The 24080-nt window shown below is 30.6% G+C and overlaps 3 protein-coding genes across 3 annotated transcripts in view; all 3 read left to right on the plus strand.

The window, feature by feature from the left end:
* The window catches only part of BNIP3 (BCL2 interacting protein 3), a 30698-nt gene extending 19127 nt beyond the window's left edge, over positions 1 to 11571 (plus strand). The window contains exons 4-6 of the mRNA XM_089074806.1: positions 9612 to 9685; positions 10022 to 10174; positions 10481 to 11571. Of these exons, the coding sequence (XP_088930932.1) occupies positions 9612 to 9685; positions 10022 to 10174; positions 10481 to 10532 (279 nt within the window). The 3' untranslated portion in view covers positions 10533 to 11571. The remainder of the gene's footprint in view (positions 1 to 9611; positions 9686 to 10021; positions 10175 to 10480) is intronic.
* Positions 11572 to 11725: 154 nt separating this feature from the next.
* On the plus strand, positions 11726 to 16652 carry LOC105433146 (kinesin-like protein KIF6). Its single transcript, XM_089074794.1, has 5 exons — positions 11726 to 14306; positions 14569 to 14754; positions 15110 to 15327; positions 15617 to 15970; positions 16220 to 16652. Exons 1-5 carry the CDS (start codon positions 14160 to 14162, stop codon positions 16293 to 16295), a joined length of 981 nt encoding a protein of 326 aa, XP_088930920.1. The 5' UTR covers positions 11726 to 14159; the 3' UTR covers positions 16296 to 16652.
* A 140-nt stretch (positions 16653 to 16792) lies between these two features.
* Positions 16793 to 23870, plus strand: LOC105433142 (uncharacterized). The gene is made up of 4 exons (XM_089074817.1): positions 16793 to 22055; positions 22394 to 22457; positions 22550 to 22690; positions 23237 to 23870. The coding sequence occupies exons 1-4, from the start codon at positions 21928 to 21930 to the stop codon at positions 23723 to 23725; spliced, it is 822 nt and encodes a 273-aa protein (XP_088930943.1). The 5' UTR covers positions 16793 to 21927; the 3' UTR covers positions 23726 to 23870.
* The last annotated feature ends 210 nt before the right edge of the window (positions 23871 to 24080 follow it).

Genomic DNA, 24080 nt, shown 5'->3' on the forward strand with positions numbered 1-24080 from the left:
TCGCGATAGTTTTTGTAATAGAAATACATTTGTTAATCTTTTGTAGAAACGTGATCAATAATCATCGTGGTAGTTGCGATACCTCATATTTGCGCACCTTTTATCTTCATGTGAAGAACAAATAGACGTCGTTATCGGGATTAAGCAGCTCCTCCAGACAATACGTAACATCTTCGCATTGCGAATGAGTCGCACAAAGGCGCGCGAGGTCGAGATCGGTTCTAATCGAGTGAATCGTCGATAAAGCTGGATGCGGCGGATGTGCTCTTTATTATGCTACGGGGCGAAAATAGCGACAAAGACTGACTATATCGTGAGGTATGAGTAACGGCGATAACAAGTGGAACTGATGGTGTAAGCTTTTTCTTCCATGAGTCACTCGCCCTCGACTATCGGTGAAAAGACATTGAACGTGCATTGCACGTATCTCTTTCGCGCGTTCTTTTTCTCTCTCTCTCTCTTTTTTTTTTGTTTTTTTTTTTTTAATTTATCTTCTCCCAAACGAATTATACAGATTTGCTCGAATCAAAGTTAAAAGTAACATTCTTAAGAAAATATTTTTTTGTCAGCTAAATGCGCATATTCTCTTTTGTGACGTATCCACTCTTTTGTTTGTACACAAAGACCGCGGTTATAGAGATAGGGATTATTTGTTTACGAGCATTCATTAGAGTGCGTATTTACGAACACTTTTAGAGATGACATATTTATATGCGAAAATTGTCCACAACATGTTTGTGCATATAGATAGAAAATTTTTTTCCTCTATTTATACATATGTAACACTATAAGCGTGGCTCATTTTTCTTTTGTAAGATTTGCACTTTCTCTCTCTCTCTCTCTCTCTCTCTCTCTCTCTCTCTCCTTTTTACGTTGCATAACTTGAATTAATTACATTGTTTATTTTCTTTCCTGTTACATTAATTAAACGAAAAAAACATTTTTTCTATTTCATTACTTTCCAACTTTAATTCATTATTACGTCGATAATGCGTGATGTTTTTTTCTTTCGTTTGAAACTTAAGAATTCTAATTAAGCAAATGTTACAAAAAGCAAAAAAAATATAATTTTTTGAATGATAAAGCCTAAGAAAATCTAATTCATTATTATTATGTAAATCTAATTCATTATCAACTAAAGGGCTTATATCACGTCAGTTATCGAGAGTTACGACATGTTTGCAACAATGGTCGAGATGAAAATTGCAAAAAAATCGATCCGTAAGAAAACTCATGTTGCACGCAACAATAATCACGCGAAGCGTCTCGTAAGCCGATCGAAGCGTATCCTTCTTTTACTCTTCTTCTAGTAGTTCAGCTTGCAAACCGGTTGTTGTCAGAGTGAATGTATTCGCGATCGTATTAATGCGACGCCAGTCAGTAGAAATATTCCGTATTGTATATGCCAATGACATATATTTACATATGTATTTATAGCTAATCCTATTTATTAAGGTACGTCGCAGTGTGAGATATCTCGTCGTACAATAATAACGCATTAAAAATCCCATTTGAGGAGGATTGACGCTTATATTTTTTTTCCATATTTGGCTGTGCTTATCGCAAGCGATATTCGTCGGTGAATCAAAATTCCAACATAAATGCATCTTTAATATAACGCAGAGCGCAATGCAGTCGCGGTGGGGATTCCGTTCTGTTGCGGTGTATGTTCGTGGAATGCGGTTCGGATATGCGGCGGATGCAACGGATGCGGAATTTGTTACATGAAACTGTCATAATCTCGTTATTAAAGTATGTCCGATCGATCGACGTTGCGGAAAACATTTCACATAGATAGTTCGCCAAACTTGTATAGTTTACAAAAACTTGTATAGATTACAAAAAACTGCATATAATTTCAGTAGATATTTTTGATGCAACTATTGTATATTTTTAATTAATTATTGCCATACAAAAGTTAAATAGACAAATTAAATTTGTTATTTTAATCCGGTCAAAATTATTTGGACGAATATTCAAAGTGAATGAGTTCTTGCATGAATTTCACACGAAAAAATTGCTATAATTATTACAATAATATTTTTTATGATTGGAAAAGAAATATATGTACAATCAAATTATATTGGTATTATATATATATATATTTATATATATATATATATATATATATATATATTGTTAATATATAAGATATCGTAGTTTTTATAATAAGTAAGATTTGATTAAACTTCTATATGGTTGTCTCAATCGAAGAATTATTTTTCTTTCTTTCTAATGTGATCTGCAGAACAAATTGAAAAAACAAGTTGAAAGATCTATATATTCGCACTGAGAATTTAATTTCATTACAGCTATAGAATAGACAATATTATCATCAAAAAGAATCTTTATATACGTATAATGAAGTATGTATTATATTATGATGCTTATTATGCATATTGTTGATATAATTGTAGATAATTAGAATAAAGTTTTATTTTCAAAGCATAGAACTTGAGGATTCTATTCTTTATTTTCAAAAGTATCATTTAAAATAAGACAATTTTAAGTTTTAATTTTAATTTATTATGATTATAGGAATTGTAAGTCTAGAAATAATCATTTGCGTAACACAGTTGTAACAACTATAAGCTGCTACCCTTACTATGATTGGGGTAACTATAATCTACTATAAATCACTTTGAGAGTATCACATAACTCTCTTTGTATGGATAAACGAAAAATAACATTATTATTCTGTTATGACTGGGTGATTCTGGAGTAAATATGCTTATTTTTATTCAGTCTATAATATTTTTTTCTTTCGTAAACATAAAATAATTATGAAATATAAATTTTATTACAAAATATATATAAAATACAAAAACAAAAATTAGATCTTCAATTTTGTTATTTGGATAATATTCACATAGAATTTCTAATATTCAACGTTAGTAATAGATTATTTTTATATTATGACAATAAATGATATTTATTTATATTAGGTTTATTGTTTTAATTAATACATAATAGAGAAATAATAAAGAATATAATACTATATAATATTCAAAATATTTTTTATGTATCTTTTAAATTTCTACACAAAAAATGAAAACTGAATTTAAAAATAATTATTACTTATTAAATTTTCTTACATTAAACGATTAATATAAGATGAGATTAATTATATAAAATAAAATTTACAAATTGTATAACATATGTATTTTATATGTTAACATTTAAAACACGTTTAAAGCATTAAAAATATGTTTAAACAAAAAAAAAACAAAATTTTATTTTTTTTAAAAAAAAGCATGAGTTTTATATATATGTTGATGATTTATATATATGATGATTTATATATATGTTGTGATCTAATTTTTTCCATACGTATTTTTTCCATTTCGCAGATTCTCCTAAAATCATGAATACATTATTAGTTTACTTTTGAAATTTTGACCATTTCTAGATGCGCAATTCTTTTATGAAATCAGATGATATTTCCCGGTGTTGAAAGGCATTGCCTTTGTTATTTCTTTACGAGATCTCTCTCCAAATCGGGGGAAAGCAACGATTGCATAATCGGACGTAACGGTCTTGTCTTCGCGACATTGTCACTGTGACGCAACTTAAACTTTATTGAACGTCAGCGATGTAGCCACACACGAATAGAGATATATTCAATGGAGATACGTGCCGCTGAATGATGTGGCATTGAGGACTGGTCGCGTCAACAGCGTCGCGATTGCGAGCGTCACAAGAAAATCGATACCCGTCGTGGCGCGTCTCACGCATGTTGCACGTTGCGTGCGAATCGCGTATACAATGTCACACGCGAGGAAATGATGATGAATGGTACGACGGCGATACTTTTTCTTGCGTTTTCTGCGTTTTAGTGCGTTCTCGGCGCGGCCTGCGGGGTTCGTTTATTTAAAGTTCCGTTTACATATGTCCGTCGCATGACATCTGGTAGTACTACTACTACCTACTACTATCATTACTATTATTATTATTATAATGGCCTTGATTCTTGCTGGACCAACACACAGGCCACAGGCGATATGTCTTGAAAAATACAAAATCAGAAAGTGATAGGTTGGAGTTGAAAACAAAGGCAGAAATGCGTGATGATGCAATAGAAAAATTATTTAAGAACGAAACACCTCTCTATACAATGATACCGACTCACATCATCTGATAATATAGTACTATCTGGAATCTATACCGCGGAACACATTTCCACGTATTTCGATGTAGATTGTTATGGGTAGACACGCGAAAGCGCTCGTGATAGTCGAACGAGAGTTCTCGACTATTGTTTGATTACAACGGTTAATTGCACGGGAAGTAATGCGATCTGCGTTCCTCGTTGCAACGCGATTAAATTGGAATTTCGAAAAGAGAAGTATCCGTTTGCTTCGAAAGTCGTTACCTTCACGAACGATTGAAAATATGTACTTTGATAGAAATTTTGCGACATGGAGAAAAATAAAAAATTAAGATCAAATTATTTAGGGAATTCAGTTTTATTTTTATTAAAACTAGTTTAGCTATTAATTACAATTGGTTTAATCGTTTCCAATGGAAAGGAATATAAAACAATTGCAAAGCAGGATTCGGAAATATACTTGTGTATCTTATCTATTTAAAATCTCTAGATCTCTAGATGATCTAGGTGGACGTAATAACATGTAGGTAATTAAAAAAAAATAATGAATAATAAAGAAAAACTTTGTCGTTCTTTGCTTTCGAGTTTCGAGTGTGATTAGGGTTGCCATCCGTCCTCTTTTCCCCGGACACTGTCCCCTTTTTTAGGGCGGGGATATCCGGGGGGATTTTTTGAAAGCGTCCGGGATAATTACAAACATCCGGTTTCAAGAAATCTTCTAAATATTTTGTTTGTTTCCTCTCGCATTACTCTGCATTACCAAATAGCACAAATATCACATAAAAGATAAAATAAAATAATATTTTAATTACATAAAATTTTTTAATTTTAATATCTAATAAAACTTAAACTAAACTTATAATAAAACTTTTCATTTTAAATCAAAATAGTCTGCATTTATTTAGTATCCAATTCAAATTTCTCTTTACTCTGAATGCTAATGAACAATTAGATGTGAAATAATGATTCATTTACTGTTCTAATCAATTTTATTAATTTAAGCGCATTTTTGTCCGGGGTTGCAACCGAAATGTCCGGGGAGGGGGTTTTTGACTTGTAAGTCCTAGTTTTGAAAATATTAATATGACAACCCTAAGTGTGATCATATTGCGATTAATATTCATTGATGCTCATCAATGTGGATTAATTTTAATTTTGGTTTAACTTACTTTTCCCCTTTTTTCAATTTAAAAATTAGGAAAAGATGAAGAATATATTTAAATCAAGATATATTTAAATTTAATCTACATCGATAGAAATTGACATGAGGCGAGTTGTTCATTCGCGCTCGTTCTCGCTTGCTCGGATTGGAGTCGCTTTTGTACCCGGATTTTGGAGGAGCAAAAGATTCGATTTGCGTCGGAGAGTAATTACGGTGTTAAAGGATTTCAGGGACGCCTCGTTTACGGCTCTGTTAATGAGCCATCACGTCGCGTCGCGTCGCGTCGCGTCACGTCACATCGCCTTCTAAACCGCTTCGCGGCCACTGCGCTTCCTACGTCGTGGACTCCTACTCACTACCGTCATCGGGAAGAAAAGCAGGGCCGAGAACATGTGGAGGCACTCTCGACAGGAACGTCGTAGTATCGACTGGCCAATCGCCGGTCGTGCCGAGCTCACGCCATGCGCGACGTCGGCGCCGTCGTTGAATCCATTCTCCTTTCGGACGTCGAGCCAAGCGTTTTCGATCCGTCGACGCGTGACGACGCTTTGTTGACTTTCCCCGACGCAAAAGAGACCGACGGCGTAATTAGCACGGGAGGCGTGCCGCGGCGGGCATCCAGATTCTTAGGATCAGACGAATATTTAAAATTAACTCCGTGAGTTATTGCCGTGGATGAAAAGAAGACTCGCGGAAAAGTTCGATCTGAAGTTTCATCCGTCATCTTGAACTTCATTACACAATTAATTAAAAAATATAAAGAACAGACTCTTTCAGATACTCTTTTAGAGATTTTTTTTTTTTTTTTTTTTAAAGAAAAGAAAAAATAAATTACAGATAATCTTTCGACTGTGAATCTGAATAAGGTTTTACTTAGAAAAGTATTATTGAAGAAAGAAGCAAAGAGGCAGGAAGAAATGGGATAGGATAAAAATGAAGAGGAGGATTAAGCTTTATGATTAATTTCCACATTACAACGTGTCTCGTGGCAATCTCAGCCCGGTACATCCATTTCTTCCACGTTTTTCTTTTTTTGTCATCTGTTCTAATGGCTTAGAACTCTTCCGTAAAAAATTAAATAAAAAGAAAAGATAAATGCATAAAGAAATAATGAACACTGATGTAGTCATTTTGACGAATAAAAGTATATGAATGTATCTCAGAGCAATGGACTAATTTTAAACTTTAAAAATTAGATTTAAAACTAGTAAATTTTGTTTGTAATTGAATTACTAAATCGAAAACGACAGAAAACTGCAATGTGTTTTATCTAGCTGGTGAGATCATCCTCTAGCTGTGATATCTTTCGATTTCAATTTTATGTCGCGTCGAACTTCCATCATTCTCATCGTGATATGCAATCGACACGGCACGACCAGAGGGATCCGACGAAATGCAATAAAAAAGAAAAACGCAGTCCGTAAAAGTTATTTATAACAGCGACGCGCGGCTTTTCGCGATCGAACGACGACGTGCCGCGCCGCGCCGCGACGCGACGCGACGCGACACTTTCCGTAATCGAAAAGCGTGATACGTGCATGGATTAAAGAAACCAGCGAAACGTGAAAAACTTCCGCACGCGAATGTGTATATCGACCGTTTTTCCGTGTCCTCGTTGTGTTAGAATTGCGTGCACAATTGCGAGCGACATAACCGCTGCACAAAAGGCACGAAAGGCGACCGTTTTTTCTACGCGCTCGTTACATGTCTTTAGAGAATTAAGCATTAAAGATGTATTACACCCATTTTTATTTACAATGAAGAAATTATAAATTCTTTTAGATGAAACAGATAGTAGTATAAAATTAAATTTTTATTTACAGAACAATTAATTTCTGCATCACAGTGAAATTTTTTTTATATAAATAATCCTAAATATTTAAAAGTAATACACAAATTTTCTAGTGGTTTAAAACTTAGATAAAATTTTTTAAACATAAAGTAGAAATGTGTTTTAATAAAAATGTAATTGAAAAATGATGACAAAAATTTCAATTTTTTTTTATATAAATATTTTAAGTATTCAAGATGATTTGATGTGTAAAGTTTTATTATGCAGAGATTAATTGCAGAGATTAATTGTTTTGTAAATAAAAATTTTTATTAAGAGTACAAATGAAATAGATAGTATAAATAAAATTAAATTTTTATTTACAGAACAACTAATTTCTGCATCATAGTGAAATTTTTTTATATAAATAATCTTGAATATTTAAAATACTAGTATAAAAAATTGAGATTTTTATCATTATTTTTTAATTACATTTCCATTAGAGCACACTTTATTTATTTATTTATTTAAGTAATTTTTGATCCAAACTCTAAGCTGCTTTTTCATGTTAATTTTTAAATGTGATTTAAGATAATCGCATGTAAGTTTCTCAGAATTTCTTCATTGTAAATATAAAAATTATAAAAATGTAGATGTAATACATTTAAGCGTGCAATACATGATCTTATATAGTTTATCTTCTTCTTCGAACAGATGAAACGATTGTAAATAACATGTACGAAATAAATATTGTTACTTCGGGGACTCTCGACGGCGATTGTCAGATTATTGAGTTATCTTTTGCGGATTATCGATCTTTCCCGATATAACGTTGGACTTCGATGAATTTATGGCTACAATATGTTCTCGGTACGTCCGTGTACGTTCTCAATTGGAATGGGATATGGCGTATGCGAGAGCAATCCGCGAAATTTGCCCTTCGCAATCGTCGTTCCTGATCATTTATCGTTATTTGATAATCGGAAGAGCGTAATGTGATGCTGGCGGAAGTTACGAATCATGTCGCGCTCTTCGCGCACGATAACATACATTTGCATACGCAAACTTTGATTGATAGCCCCGTGAATCATCGAGGGATTAAGTCTTTATCTTAACAATGACAAACTGCTTTCTGCTACTGTAAACACATTGCCAGAAACCGGCAGGAGGAACAATACGTATTTTGAATAAATTGCAAGACGTCGCAAATGTTGCAAATGTCAATTTCGAAAATACTCCGAAACGCACGCAATACACATCTGCGCAAAGTCTGCGCAAAGTCGTACAATCTGCATGGAATGCCAACAATAAAGAAACACAAAAAAAAAAGATATGGTTTTTATACGCCTTATATTATATATGAAAAAAGCGAATAAACTATGTGATTCACTTTTCAATAGTGCTTACATTGGTGTGTATCGATATTTAATTGGACGATAATTGATATGTCTTGATTATAAATATGTATTATTAATGTTCTCGCACGAGTCATGATTCAAGTACTCACAGACTCGCCGACAAGCCGAGCGTAATGCAAATTGCTGTTTTCTAAATATAGAGTCAACTGCGCGGTTACCGTCGTTAAGATTGGTCTTATCTGCTGAATGGTAGCCGGACATTGTCTTCGCGGCCAGCGGTTTCTAGGTTCGCCCGTCGTTAGCCCCGGCAGAAGCAAGAAGATAATAATACAAAGTGCTACTCTGTTAGCTACCAACCGAATGCCGGTTTAATCGAAAATGTATGATGCGAACATCATGTGCTTTGATATTTCGTTAACGGCCCTTTTTCCCTCTTGTCGATGATAAATTATATTGCAATTACCTGATCGCTCTGGTAAGAAGAAAGAGGGTGAACATGAGAGAGATACGCGAAGACTTCGCGACTGATGTTACACGCGTCGGAGACATCGGATCGGACGTCGTTTTTAACGGATCGTGTGACTCACAAGTTATCTTTGCGCGTTATTCTTGTTCTGTCATATTGCGTATCAAATCGATGACCCAGTTCGAAATAGGAGCCGACCGAAAGTTTCCCGTTTCGAGATGAGCCAGAAATTTAAATCCCTCCTCGACATCTCCTCGTAAGCTTCTTCGAGTTACTCGTGTCGCATTCCGATTTCTCCATTCGTCTTTACACACATCAATTCGCGCCTCCTCATTCGTGCGATCGTCGTCCGAGTAATTGTTTACAGCCGGCGCGGCGTTCGCGACGTTTGTACGCACAACTTGCGATATATACTGCGCATATTAGATCCGGTGTACGAACATACGTTAGGTACGTGTGTACGAAGCTGGCGGAACGCCAAAGGTCATCCTTGAGCATTCACTTTTCCACGCGACGCGATTGCCATTCATAGATATATATTGAGAGAGTGTCTTGTGCGATTAATTCCCTCCTCGTTTTCCCACCCACCCACCCACCCATTCCATCGATCTTTCTCTCGTTCGATGTATTCAGAAATTCATGATTAATTTGCAATCTGTCTTGTTTTGCCACGCGGGAATGATAATCGCGAAATATTTCTCTGCCATTCATTTTCTTAACAAGGCGTACTTTGTTCTGCTTCGCAGGAGGGCGAATCTCTGGAGAAAAACACGGATTGGATCTACGAGTGGAGCTCTCGACCGGACCAGGCACCTCCAAAGTACGACTAATAAATCTCTTAATTTTGACATTAATGATTAATGATTAATATACATTAATGATTAATATACGAGGAAATTAATAATATACGAGGATGTAGAAAGAAATAATTCTATGCTTTTTTAGATGATTATCTACCTATTGTATTTAATTACTGTAATTTTCCGTCATTAGAGTGTATCGAGCATAAATATTACTACATGCTACATTCTATAATTAATTCTGTTTCGTAAAAAAGTTTTCTTTTACATCATAAAAGTTTTCTTTACAGAATATTTACTTATAAAATATTTATATATACTTAACGGTCTTGATGGATTCTCTTAACGTGCTGTAGAGACTGGAAGTTCAAACACCCCTTGGGCAGTAAGAGGAAAACGTACAGCATCCGCACCGCAAAGGTTGGCAAGAACGGATTGTTTTCCAAGGAGGTCATTTACACTCTATTCTTCACGAATCTTTTGTCTCTGCTCATTGGAACCGGTCTAGGGTAAGATTATTTATCAAAAACAAATTAAATTTTTTTGGTGCTTAAATGCTGCTTACGATTATTGATTGCAATCAATGAAATAGTATTAAAATTTTAAATCGAGTATATTAATGTATATTAATTATTATTAATCTTATTTTATTATTATTATTATTATGATAAAATTTTTTTATTATCAATATAATTAAACATGCATTGATTCCAATTCTTAATTGTAAATTTATGATATTGGATTATTATACAACTGTACATGTAATTTACTATTTTGATCATTTGACAATATTAATCTTATTTATTTTTGCGTAGCGTTTTGCTCACCAGGCGGGGTTTGATGATGTCCCGCGTCGCCATTGAATGAAGGGTACGACTCCAGGTGTGTCATCAAGATTGTCACGGTTAAATCTGCGCGGAGAGGAAGGGCTAGAGACGCAAGAAAGACTGAACAAGCCGGTGGGCGATCGAGCCTAAAAACAGTTACACGCAGCACATAATTCGATTGTCCCGATTTATAATATTAGCACTTTGTATTATACATTAGCACATTTACTCCCTCAAACCCTTCAACTGTACGGTGTACTTCTCAGAAATTGCATATATCACGTATAAATTATACGCGCATTATATGCTTAGGAAAAGGGAAAGCTAAGGAAAAGGGAAGAAAAAGTTAGAAAAATTTAGTCTATCATATATAACTTAGAATTGTTGGAACGAACTGGAAAATGAACGAAACATGTCCATTTTATACCGTTTCTAATGCGTTTCTATCTGCGATAGTTTTTAGCTTGAATAGTATTTATCAGAAACTAATTATTGTTAGAGTGGAAAGAAAGGAAGCGAGACTGAGAGAGCGAGAAAAGGAATGAAAGGGAGAGAGAGAATGAGTGATTGTTGTACCGTCATGTGTTGGTGAAGAAAGTTTAAAATTTATTGATGAAAAAAGATCAGGATTTATCAATAAGAATCCCGAGAACGTTGCACAACTCGTCCTGTTTATACGAGTTATGGGAAACTTGTTGCAAGTGAGCGAGTTTTAACGTTGTGATTTGTTACGATAATGAGAAGAGGAATGTATGTCATGTCCAGATAAATTCAGATATCAATTATAATAAGGCGATGTCGACCGATTATTCCTTTTTTAATTAATGCGCGGCGATTGTGATGACCATCGTCTTGATGGTAAGGGGTAGAGTTCCTATGAAGGAAGTACCGATGCTTGACGTCCACCGTCTCGACGCCGACTATAAGTGATAGCCGGAAGGAGGGACCACAAGAGGGAGTAGACTTGTTTGCGAATGACGAGAATCCTTTTTTGGCGCGGCGCTTTTGTACGACATCTTAATATGCGGTTTTGTAATTTCCTTGTAATAAATTCACATACGAATTCACATGCAAACAAATGTGTTTTGTCGTCTTTTATCTAAGATGGTCAACCCGACCGCGACGTAATCATTGCATGTGTTTCCGCGGTCCTGCGGTTTCGATATCGAGAAGAAATGGTCAAATAAGGAATTAATGGTTAAATCTGTTTTCTCAAGAATTTCAAGGCAAGCCTCGATCTTAATAATCGGAAAGAAAAAACTTGAAAAATAAAATTAATTTTTTTATATTCTTAAGAAATTAGATTACTATTGAAAATAGATAACTTTTTTTTTTATTGAATCTTTCAATTTAAAGCTAAATTCTTTTTGTCGACAAACATTACTTAATACTTGTTTAATGATTATTAGCTGTAATTATAGCCGATATCATAATCTATTCTTATATTTAAGATCGTCTTAAGATTACATTTAATAAGATGGCCATACAAGTTTACTTAAAATGGCTTTAAATATAAGAACGGATTATGAATATTGGCCTATATGTTACAGAAACACTTTGATCTTGCGTGTGTTATGAGAAATTTACTTGAATTTGTTTCGCGAGAGTATGGTACGTATTTTTTTTAGTAACAGGAATTTTTATCTCGAACTTTCTCGCGCTTACGATTTTGTACTTTGTATGAGGAAGACGATAGATGATCTAAGAATTATTAGTTTATGAACAATAATTAGAAATATGCACAAGCGACGTCGCAACGTATTCTTTTGAGTTTCGAGATTAGAGACGAATATTAATTAAATGTGACAGATGAAAATGCATCACTCGTGTTAGTGATTTAAATAAACCACATTCATACATTTAGATAAATTAAAGAATTAGAAATTGTGCGTAAATCTTTTCTTATTTGAAATTAGCAGCACGAGCTTTCGATTTTGCGTGGATTGACAGATTTTCTTTCCGTATTCTTTTAATTAAGTCGCATTATTTAATTTTATTTAATTGCAGTGATGTTGTTCGACGTATTTTTTACAAATAATTATTTTGTAATATTGTATGTATATCATATGCATAATAATAATCATATTCTATATGTAGCATGGCGTTTGATGACTTCTTAGCGTCGTCAGGCATTTGATTCTTTTTCGAAGTTTGCTATTTGTTCTTTGCCAAAACTGAAATTTTTATTATGGGTGATTTATACACAAACGCTACGAAATAAAGAGTTTTGTAAATTTATACTTGTAACGGTATATTTCATTTCTATAAAAATTTTACATTTTGTTTTTGAAGTTGTTACTTTTCTATGTACAATACCTCGAATCACAAACATCAAAAGTCGAACTGGAAATTAAACTCTAGACAATTTCAGTATAAATAAAGCGTACAAATTAAAGTACGAAATTAACCTTTTCCTCTCAATTATCTAAAATATTGAGATAATGTTGAAAGTAAGAGATGCATCAAATGAATCTTTCTGTATCGGACAACAAGTCAATCGACGAGACATACGAAAGTAATGTGAAAGTATTTGTGCGAATTTTACCGCTCGAGAAAATATGCGATTCTTACGCAAAGATCAATGCGGACAGTAAGGTGAGATTAATGTAAATTTTCCTAACATTAAATCAAGATATTCCGAGTTGAGACGATATTGTATTCCACTCAATATTACGAATCTTAGGCGCCGGTTTGTGCTCGAAATTTGTGCGTTTTTGTTGCTACTGTTATTCTTTATTGTCACGTCTCATAGTTCGTTTCAAGACATTTATTATTCGTCGATTATTAACGTATTAAGCATTAATTAAATTATAATATTTAGACAATATACGTAAGATGTTTGCAAGATTTGCAACGAGAAAAACAGTCGATGGGTTCGTATCCCATGTATTGGGTCTTTCGAACCAATGGGATATTTCACGAGACATCCCAGGAAAAAGTGTATCATGCCACCGCAAAAGATTTCTTCGAAAAGTATCACTTTATATTTAAAATCGGCAATGACGATATTCCATATTGCGTCAGCTATATAATCAATTTATTTAATGTTATTTAATATTGGGAAAATTAGCTTATTATATATTAATTATGCATTAATTTTTTTATTAATCTAATGTCAAATGTGCAGCTAAATCATGAAATTTATTTTTAAACACACATTTAACATACACGACGAATTATTGATATTATATTATTGATAGCATACATTAGGAAAATTTAGCAAAAAGTTAATGAAAATTTATTAAGCAAAGAGACAAATATTAAAAAGTAATTTTCAATTATTAATCTAAGCATAATTAAAGATTAATCTGATTTTTAAGGAGAAAATGAAAAAATATATAATTAGATTAGTTCAACTCAATAATCAATAATTAATAACACTTGACTGATAAGATATGGAATGTCATGCTATGTCTATAAAAATAAAATGAACATGTGTAATAGCAACATGGCGAATAATTTAAGAGTTTTAGATGGTATAAATTGTGTATTGATCGGCTACGGTCAAACCGGATCCGGAAAGAGTTTCACAATAAGCGGTCTTAGAAATAATTGGCAAGTATGCTTCTATATTTCATATATTATTTAGATATCAATTAATCGATTATTTTGATCGCTCCATTTATTGACTTAGCATAGAGGAATAGTCCCGCGACTGTTGGCTGACATGTTTGCGGAAAAGACAAATCGAAGAAAAATCAATGATATATGCTATCGTTTAAGTTTCCTCGAGCTGAGAGGTAAAAATATAATCGATCTTCTCACGACGAAAAAACAAAGGATATTTAATATTAAAGAACGTGATGTCTTCAAGGTATCGTGGTATGGAATTATGTTCTGGAAAATTCTTCAATACGCAGAAACTTATTTGTATATTGTTATAATAGCTAATCAGATAATTTCTTATTTTCCATCAAGATATAATGTTACATTAAAAAAAATTACTTTTACGCCTTACTTGTATGCCTTTTGAATCATGTAGAGACACGTGTCGTTTATATATTTAAAAAATAATATAATAAGAAAGAAGTTTCGACATAAACAATGTAAAAATTAAATAATAATTATTATTCCAGAATATAACTATGGTGAATGTGGAGAACGAAGAGGAAGCTTTGAGAAAAGTACTTGAAGGAGAAATCAGGAGAACGATTACGAAAAGTGCAATGTATCCGGTATCACATTTGGGTGCTGCTGTGATCACAATTCATGTTTCAAACGCGAGCTTGATAAAATCGCAAGCCATCATAGCGACGGCAAAAGTAATTTCATTAATTCGGCATTTTTAAATCTTGAAATTTTTTTATATTTTAAATATTTCTGCATGATAATTTTTAAGAAATTTAAGAAAAATTTTTTGTACCATTTTATTAAAAAATCAAAACGTCTAAAATGTTAAATTTAATCTTATTAAGATATGTAATATGTTTTTTTTTTATTTAAAAAACTAAAAAAATATATAATTTAAACATAATTTTAAATATATTTAAATATATTTAAATATTTTGAATAAAATATTTGTGATTTTTTGTGAGCAAATTTATAAAGAAATCCTAATATCTTAGCCTAATATCTTAGAAGAAAAATTATGAGTTTAATTTTACGGATCGATATTAGATACATATCGTAGAAATGGCTGGAATTGGCACGGTTGGAAAGTCGGATTGTTGGAAAACAGCAGCCGACTTGGGTATGGCGAATTTAATGAAAACACAGCTGGAACAATATTTCCTTTATCTTAGAGAACCAAGTGTATGCAAAATGTATAGCATTGTTCGCTCAAATAATTTGCTGAAATTATTGAGAGACGCCCTCACCGTCACATCTGTCATTCGGTACACATAATGAATGCAAATCTGAAATTGAAATAGCGCAAGTTATTTTTCTCTTACTAATTTAAATTAAATTCAGCACTTTTCTACATAACTTTTCAAATATAAAGACAAGTTAAGTATTAAATAAAATTATATATACATAGTGAACATAAATAATAAATGAAAATTATTTTTAATTTACAATTTAAATTTCAATGTTTTCAATTAAGTTTTTAATTTGACTATCGAATGTTAACATATTTTTATGATGTTCCGCTTGATTAAAAATTAAATATTTTATATTTGTCAGCTTTATATCTCACGTGCGTATCACAAAAGAAGATCTCAACGTGACTCTGTCGACTATGCGATTGACTGCTAAAATCTCGAAATTAAAGCCGATTAAAATAGTACGGCACATTCAGCCGCAAATGGAATTGATCCTGCAACAATTACGAAAGGAAGTAGATATATTGAAGAAGGAGCTTGAGCTGAACGACATGTTTCTACATCAGGAAGCACTGGCAAATATTTCGAAATCCAGATTCGAGCAGATTAGGCGAGATATCATGAACTTTTTGCAGGGTTCTATTTCGGAATTAACGCTCTTCAATGTCACCCAGGCACGAGTATTGATGAAGATCACTAAACAATTATATGACAAGTTCGTTCTCTTGATATTTCGCATGCTTCGATCAGATTTTAAATTTCAATTTGCATATCTTAATTTAATTAATAAATCTGTTAACAACAATAACATATGAATTTTGTCATAACCACTCCGTATTTATGATAAATATTCTTTTTATCATGCCTTTTTCGAAGTTAATAAAGACACAAAAAATTGATTTAATAATTGTAAACGCAATTAAAATTTTATAAAGAAATTTTGATCTTTTTCTAAACTTTTTAGATTGCATGCAAAAGAATCAAAGATTGAAACAGAGAAGCTAGAAGAAATGTTCAATATGATTACTGCGTTGACATAATGCCGTTTTGACTTAATCACAATAAAAAATAGTTTGACTATGTATAATGCTGCATATCATAATTTATAATAATTTTGTGGATGCAATTTGAAATTCAAATATTATGACTTGTATATTTTGCTCATTTTCTTTCTCATTCTTATCTTTATTTTATATGTTAATACGAACGAGATTAATGATCAAACAAATAAAAATATTTATTGTATCGCATAATCAAACGTTATTATAACAAAATAACTAAATTAAATATTTGTAAAAAGAATAAATGTCATATCAAAATTGTCAAATAGTATTGACAATGAGTCAATATATGAATATACAAAATAAATAAGAATTTTGAATAAATATTTAATTTGATATGATAGCGTTATCTTTTTAACAAAACTAAAATGTAATTTCCAAAGCAAGTTTTAGAAATAACAATTACATCAATAATGGACTTTTTAGAATGTCAAACGCAATAAATTAATAAGAGAGCAAGAGTCATGGTGTGTTCTGTTATGCTACGATTAAGTTTTACATAAATTGTCAATTCCAAAATACATCATGAATATCATTAATATATATAAAACGCAAAAGAAACCAAATTCTAGATGTTTCGATTCATTTGCAACAATCAAATAACAAAAAGTAAAAATTACAAATTAAGAAAAAAATGTGTAAAAACTGTCGATAAAAAAATTCTTGTGATCAGGACAATTCAAGATTCGAAAAAGATATGTCGTTCACAACTTTTGCAAAGCCGAGTGAAATCCGTATTCTAAAATGCATAGAAGTAATCAGTTCACCGTAAAATACACAACATTACTTCTTGATAGTCAAATAGGATGGTCAATTATTAAAATCGTTTAGTTTTTCGACGGTCAATAAGATGATAATGAGATAACTTATTGCCTCAAAAATTGAAGTAACATTGAACTTATCAAGATGACAGATTATCTGATGTCTTTGAACCCGAGGAGGAGTTAACAAAAATTTATCTATTTAGGAAAAAATAAATTAATTTTGAAAAGTTTATCTGCAGATTTTTGAATTATTTTTATCAATATCTCATTCCTAAAATATCATTCATTTTTTCGAGAGGACAAACGTATCTTAAATATACATTTATAATTGGTCTTGGAACAATTCTTAAAATGATTAATCTGTTATCATTGTTGGCATGATCGTTTTTCACTTGTTTTGCGTACAATCTGTGTACAGTAGATGTAATAATTTTCTTATCACTTGAAGATATTTGCTTCTGAGTCAAATGCCTTGCATATATCTAGTTATACGCATATCATAACTATATAAAATTATCATCTCGAAAAGGTAAAAAAAAATAAAAAAGTCGTCAAGTATATCATCTTTGAAAAGTATTGAAAAATTAATAGTATTGAAGAATTAATGAAATATCATGATAATTTATAAATTAAAACGCTTGTATAAAGATTTAATTTTCTAAAAAAGTAACGAGATTTGGAAAAATGCACTAAATATAATTTTGATATTAAAATAAGTATTTATTATATAAACATCTAACATTATAATGAATTTAATTAGTTTAGAGTAAAATTTACAATTGTACACACACACACACACACACACACACACACGCGCGCGCGCGCGCGCAACAATCATTTTTTAAATATATATATATATATATATATATAGTTGTGGGTGTCTCACAACTCGCGAACAACCCGAAATTTTTATGATATATTCCTGACTTAAAAATAAAACGAAAATTCTAATACGAAAATGCCGAGGCTAATAGTTTTTAAATTAATAGTGATTAAAAGCTAATCATAGAGCTAACATTTCGCGCGCTCATGCGGGTGCGTTTAGCGAACAGTTGTGCAACTGTTGGCGGAATGTTCGTTGAACGCGCTTGCTCAGTGAGCATGAGTATTCTCACAACATGTTCAATGAGCGGACGCCATTTTTCTAAGCGATTTTCAAGTACTCAGTGAGTACAACATGTTGTAAGCTTGACGGGACTTACACTTTATTATGAAAATGGAGAATTTTTATCACTTTGTATCTTGTAAGATTTACCTCTACAACTATTCTCGACATGTTAAAATGTTTTTTAAATATTATTGTATAATGGATCTTTCATAATAATTTTCATTTTTCCAACGTATACGACGTCTTGCATAAAATTATTGGTAATTCAGCTTGCAATTCTTCGACAAAATGTCTTATTATATTTCTCTCCATAATATTATCATCTAACAAAGCCAGAAGTATGAAATTATTAACAGCCATTATTAAATTATAAAAGAGAACTGTGATTTCTGTGAATACGAATGGCACGACACAATAAAATGCGGTATATATCATTTTTAAATAAAGGTTTTTGTGTACATACATATTGCGCATGTCAATAAATGTTTAGAAACGTTCAGGAAACTGTTTACTGATCACTTTATGCTCAAAGAGCGCTCAGTGATCAGTTGTCCAACTGTTGTGTTCGCTGAAACGCAATATAACAAATGATAAGGCGCTACTACGAGAGCCCTCTTAACGTCAATCGAGATTATTATACAAATATGTTGATTATTATACAAATATGATATACTATTATATTTTCAGAAATTATTTTTGCTTTTTTACGAAACCTATTTGTATTACACCTATTTGTATTACATACATGTAATTAATACCGGAAGATATCACAAAGTATCAATATCAATTCAATAACGAGATATTACAACATGTGTTAAGTATCGATATAAATAACAATATGTTGAAATACAATGATATTGAAATATTTCATTAATTGGATCATATCTAAGCATAGAAAATAAGTACATTGTCTATGCGTTATATTTAATTATAATTATATAACAAAATGTCAAAATTTGACATACAATCATATCATACAAGAGAGGTCTATGATATGTCAAACTAGCTATTAGAAATTACTAGATCACTAGATAATCTAATTGTTTCTGATAGCTGAGCAGTGACCATTATTTCAAGAATTATTTTACACTTTTACGTGATTTATTAGACAGATATCTTACTTTCTGGTATTTTTTATAAGTTTTAGACCCGATTGCAAAGTATAAATAATATTTATAGTATTCTAACTTGCACTTCTTTTAAGCGGTAATTTCAGTATCGTTTAAAAAATATTAAAGAACAGAAATCTTACCATTGGTCGTCACAATTATTCGCGCAATTATTATTATTGTATAAATTATATATTGAAGGTTAATTAGAAAAATGGATTTACATTTCGATGTATTAGAAGACGATGATGAATTAGATGCATCGATTCGATCTAATTGTTTACGGGATACTACGAAATATACATGTGTGTGTTAATTATTTTGAAAAATATAACGATTTAAATTTTTTTCGAAGATTTCGATTACAGAAACATTCTGTTATACATATACTAGAACAGATTGAAGATCATCTAAATTATACACATAACAGGTAAAAATATCATATTCTTATTAGTTTTTAACATTTATTATTTTAAAATATTTTTAAAATCTCATACACACTTTATTACAAAATTGTATTATAAATTACAATATATAATAGTAATGTATGTCAATTACAATAATTAATTGTGGCAAAAAACGAGTAATTTTATAATTTTTTAGAAATAATTTGGTAATTCATTTGTGATAGTCTCCCAAGTATTACTTTTGTCCTTTCACGATATTTTATCTGTTTTTTTGGATTTAATGATATTTTTATATTTGCTAATAACATTATGAGAACAGCTTTTTCCTCTGCTGTGTAATTTGTGCTGCGTACTCTCTTTTTCTCTGATTCAATTTCCTCAGTCATTTATAATTAATAAAAGTAAAGAGATATGACACAATTAAAATTTATATGTATATTAAATTAATTACAATCAACTTACGTTTTTATTATTATTACAAATTAAACAATTCCTTTTTCTTTCTCCATCTTCCTTGATCGAAAATTTTCTATTTTCTTCATCGTTTTCTTAGACACACCAGTTTTTTGCAATTTCTTAATATAATAATTTAATTATTAGCAATTAAAAATAAATATTTGGTTTTTTCTTGAGTCCTTGCGGTATCTATGACTATATTACAGATTATCTTAAATTATCCAATATTGAAACATGAAAAATTACTAAAAGTTCCACTTAACCAAGTAATATTTTCGTGGCATTCGTGTAATGCTAGCAAATTTTAAGTAACACTTACTCTAAACGCACCTTAACTAAGCGAAGAACTGGAATGACATTGGTGCAATCGGACCTTAAGAATACGAAAATATCATGTTTTTAACGGAAAAGTACAAGATAAAGCTATATGACGCAAAAAACTTTTTACATGTCATTTCTCGCCTCTGACACACAACCCATGTCGCGCCGTGAGAGAACCGAATCTTAATAATAAACAGTACATACAATGACGATTTTATATCACAACTAGATATAGTTTTGAGATAAGGAATCTGAGGATATTTGGAAGAAGAATCAAAATAAAATTTGACTGTAGAAATTGCATAATATTTCTCGAAATTAACCTTAAGGAAGGATAAATTACGATGACTTTAAGAAACTTTTCTTTCTGGAATTTTTAGTATTAGGGACATTTGCTACTATTATATCGAACAAGTGCACTAAAATTTTATTAACAAACATTAAATTGTTAATTAATTGCATAAATTAAAAATTTGTGCATTAATATTTTTTCCGTAAGCAATACAGTGCAGTACGTCAAATCGTATTACACGCTGGGGGATTCTTGCAAGATTGAGATTGTTCTTTCACGGCAATACGAGAATCATGAAATCGCGGAAGTTCCTTCGACGAAAAAGTATACTGAGGATATTCGTCACAAGTGCTCTGTCTTTCAATATGAATAAAAATAAGACATTAAATGGAAATATAGTATAATTTAGTGGCAGTTTTTTAATACAATTTTACTCCGTTTAAAAATAAAAATAAAAATAGGAAAATATAACAAAATACATATGGACATATAACTCAAAAAAAAAGTGAAAATCTAACAATTGATACGTTGGCATTTTTTATTACATAATATTTTGTACAAAAAATAAGAAAGAACATAAAATGTATAATATATTTTTATTAGAATTATTATCAGTTAAAGTATAATGTTGTATTGCCTGTTTTAAAAAATATATAAAACTATTAAATTATCTTTATAATATAATCGCGTTTTTTACAATAAATATTTTGTATATGCATAAGTATAAAAGATTAATTTTAAAATTTTATAATTTTTATTATTACTTTTCTATTATTTAACTTTTATTATTTATTAGTTATTGTTTAATTCGTTTTTTTCTTTTCTCATCAAATCATGTCTAACAAATGTTACCCGTATATGAATTGTGTATTCTCGAATCATATTTATTATTCGATGTTCGAATCTTTATAAAATTGTATATTTTGTATAAAGAGAGAGAAATTTCAAAAGAGGGAAAATTTTTGTCGAACATCCTCTATTAAGATCTTTGAATAGATAAATATAAATATGAAGGTGAATTTGAATACAAATAACATCTGTGTCATACGTTGAATCGTGTTTTAAAGAATAGAAAAATAAAAAAAATTAATATTATCGTGATCGTTGTATCTCTGATTGTCTTGAAAACTCTATTATGTACACACGAATAGCGAATGGTGGCACTTCGCATTTCTTCAGCTCCGGAAACAGGGTACGCAATTATGGTTATTGTTGTATGTACATTGCTATTCACAGCGATCGAGGTTGAACGATTAAATAACATTCATGCTAATCTGAAAAGGTTTGTATTACTGTTTACATTTTATTTCTACTAAATTTATTTCTACTGGAGTAAATAAATCGCGTACACACATTTTAGATAATTTCTAAATATAATTTTCAACAGAGTTCGCAATATTACTTCGTAAATTGATATAGAATATTATTAATGTATCGAAAAAATTTTATGTACGACACATTTATAAATTTTCGTTATAACAGAAATATTAATCTTTAAATATCTTCGAGATAGATTTTTAACATATTCTGTATAAATTAAAAATGTTATTATTATTGAAATTTAATAATTATTGCTAAAAGTGATTGCTAATACTTAAGACATGCATTGTTTTATTCAAGCATATTAACAATCCTAGAGATGGAACAAAATCAAGACTGTAGAGCTTTAAATAAAAAAGTTCATGTGAGTATTATTGCAAATATAATAAATAATATTTATATATTCAATCGTATTCGTTTACGGCTTACATCATAAATTTCTTATCACTGTATTAGTCACTAGATGAAATCAATTATGATCGTCTTCTACACGAAGGTATGACGTATTTGGGTATGGCATTTAATGCGTACAATTGGATTAAGTCAAATAACACAAAAAATATAATTCTTCACAAGACTGTGAATCTTTTACAGCTGGTAAGACATTAGAATCAACATCAGTTTAAAACTTGAAAAAAATAAACAAAGTAAAAGAGAAAAAATTACAAGAAATTATAACTTTTTAATATTAACAATGCACACAATGCGTAAACAGGGATTCTCATTTGCCCATTTACATTATAACTTTTTAGCATTATAAAAATGATGTAAAAGTAAAAATGATTCTTTTTAAAATTGATGAGGAAATATCGTAATTGTACTTTTGTGAATTGATCTACAGCTGTATTAATGTACATTAATTTTCGTGAATTTGATTATGCAGTAATATTGTTTTAATATTAATTAGAACAGTATTACAACAGCATACAATTTTATTTTTTATTTAAAAAAAATTATTTGTACAAATAAATTATAAAATTACAATAGATTATAAATTACAAAATAAATTATAAAAAAGATATTTGTACAGATAAATTATTTGTACAAATAATTTATCTTGAAAATTATAGTTTCGTAGTTACTATATTTTTTACAATATTTAATATTTTTATTCTTCCATGAACATTAAATTTTCATGCGCAGGTACAATATCGACATAAAAAAATGCTACGCGTATCTAACAATCTTCTTCAACGAAGAGTTGTGAATGGTATACGGGAAGATATGATTATTTCTCTTGATAACGTGATTCGAGAAAACGAGGTGCTTAGAATCGGAATTGGAGATGTAGACGAATATGATATTGACAATTTCGAACTAATTGCGTTTTACAATTGGCAAAGCAAGTTACGCATACGCAAAATTTTGATGAATAACATTAACACGCTAATGAGCAAGATTTATTGCGCATTCATCAAAAGGTATTCGAGTCTGTATTTCGTATTAACAAATTATTGTAAGAAAGCGACGTCATTTTTGCGTAACAATAGAAAACTTTTGAAATCAAGCAAAATTCATCGAAAAGAAGAACAGAATTCCTGCTGCAAATATCATTTTTTAAAGCAATTAATTTCTTATTGTAATATTGCCGCAGAATTTTTTGAAAAGGGATTAATAAAGTTAGCTGATTAATGCGTTTTTATTTATATCACTTAGTTTTGACAAAGTGACGACTTTTTGTTTATATCCCTTTTGTTGAGCTGTTTTGTTAAAACTCATTCTCATTGGCTTCAAAAGAAAAATGTATTTTTTCGTATGTATAAAATATATAATAAAATGGACATATTTGATGAATTGATAAAATGGACTATTTGATTTTTATATTTCATACTATCTAAAAGAGATAATAATATGATGAAATAATATGATATTATATATGCGATTATAAAAGACGTAATAAGAAAGGGATTAACAATTAGCTATGGCATATTTTGTTAAACAATAATTTATATTTCTAATTTCTGATTATTTATTGACTAGTTTTACT

This window comes from Pogonomyrmex barbatus, unplaced genomic scaffold (assembly GCF_055798465.1).
Source record: "Pogonomyrmex barbatus isolate J1 unplaced genomic scaffold, ASM5579846v1 scaffold1, whole genome shotgun sequence".
NCBI lineage: Eukaryota > Metazoa > Arthropoda > Insecta > Hymenoptera > Formicidae > Pogonomyrmex > Pogonomyrmex barbatus.

What these genes read in the sequence shown, in the direction of transcription:
- LOC105433146 (XM_089074794.1), top strand. Translation starts at nt 14,160, where the DNA reads ATGTTTGCGGAAAAGACAAATCGAAGAAAAATCAATGATATATGCTAT. An exon ending in CCATCATAGCGACGGCAAAA is followed by an intron (nt 14,755 to 15,109) that starts GTAATTTCATTA and finishes GATCGATATTAG; the next exon opens with ATACATATCGTAGAAATGGC. An exon ending in ACCGTCACATCTGTCATTCG is followed by an intron (nt 15,328 to 15,616) that starts GTACACATAATG and finishes TATATTTGTCAG; the next exon opens with CTTTATATCTCACGTGCGTA.
- LOC105433142 (XM_089074817.1), top strand. Translation starts at nt 21,928, where the DNA reads ATGGTGGCACTTCGCATTTCTTCAGCTCCGGAAACAGGGTACGCAATT. An exon ending in ATTCATGCTAATCTGAAAAG is followed by an intron (nt 22,056 to 22,393) that starts GTTTGTATTACT and finishes GTTTTATTCAAG; the next exon opens with CATATTAACAATCCTAGAGA. An exon ending in CTGTGAATCTTTTACAGCTG is followed by an intron (nt 22,691 to 23,236) that starts GTAAGACATTAG and finishes TTTCATGCGCAG; the next exon opens with GTACAATATCGACATAAAAA.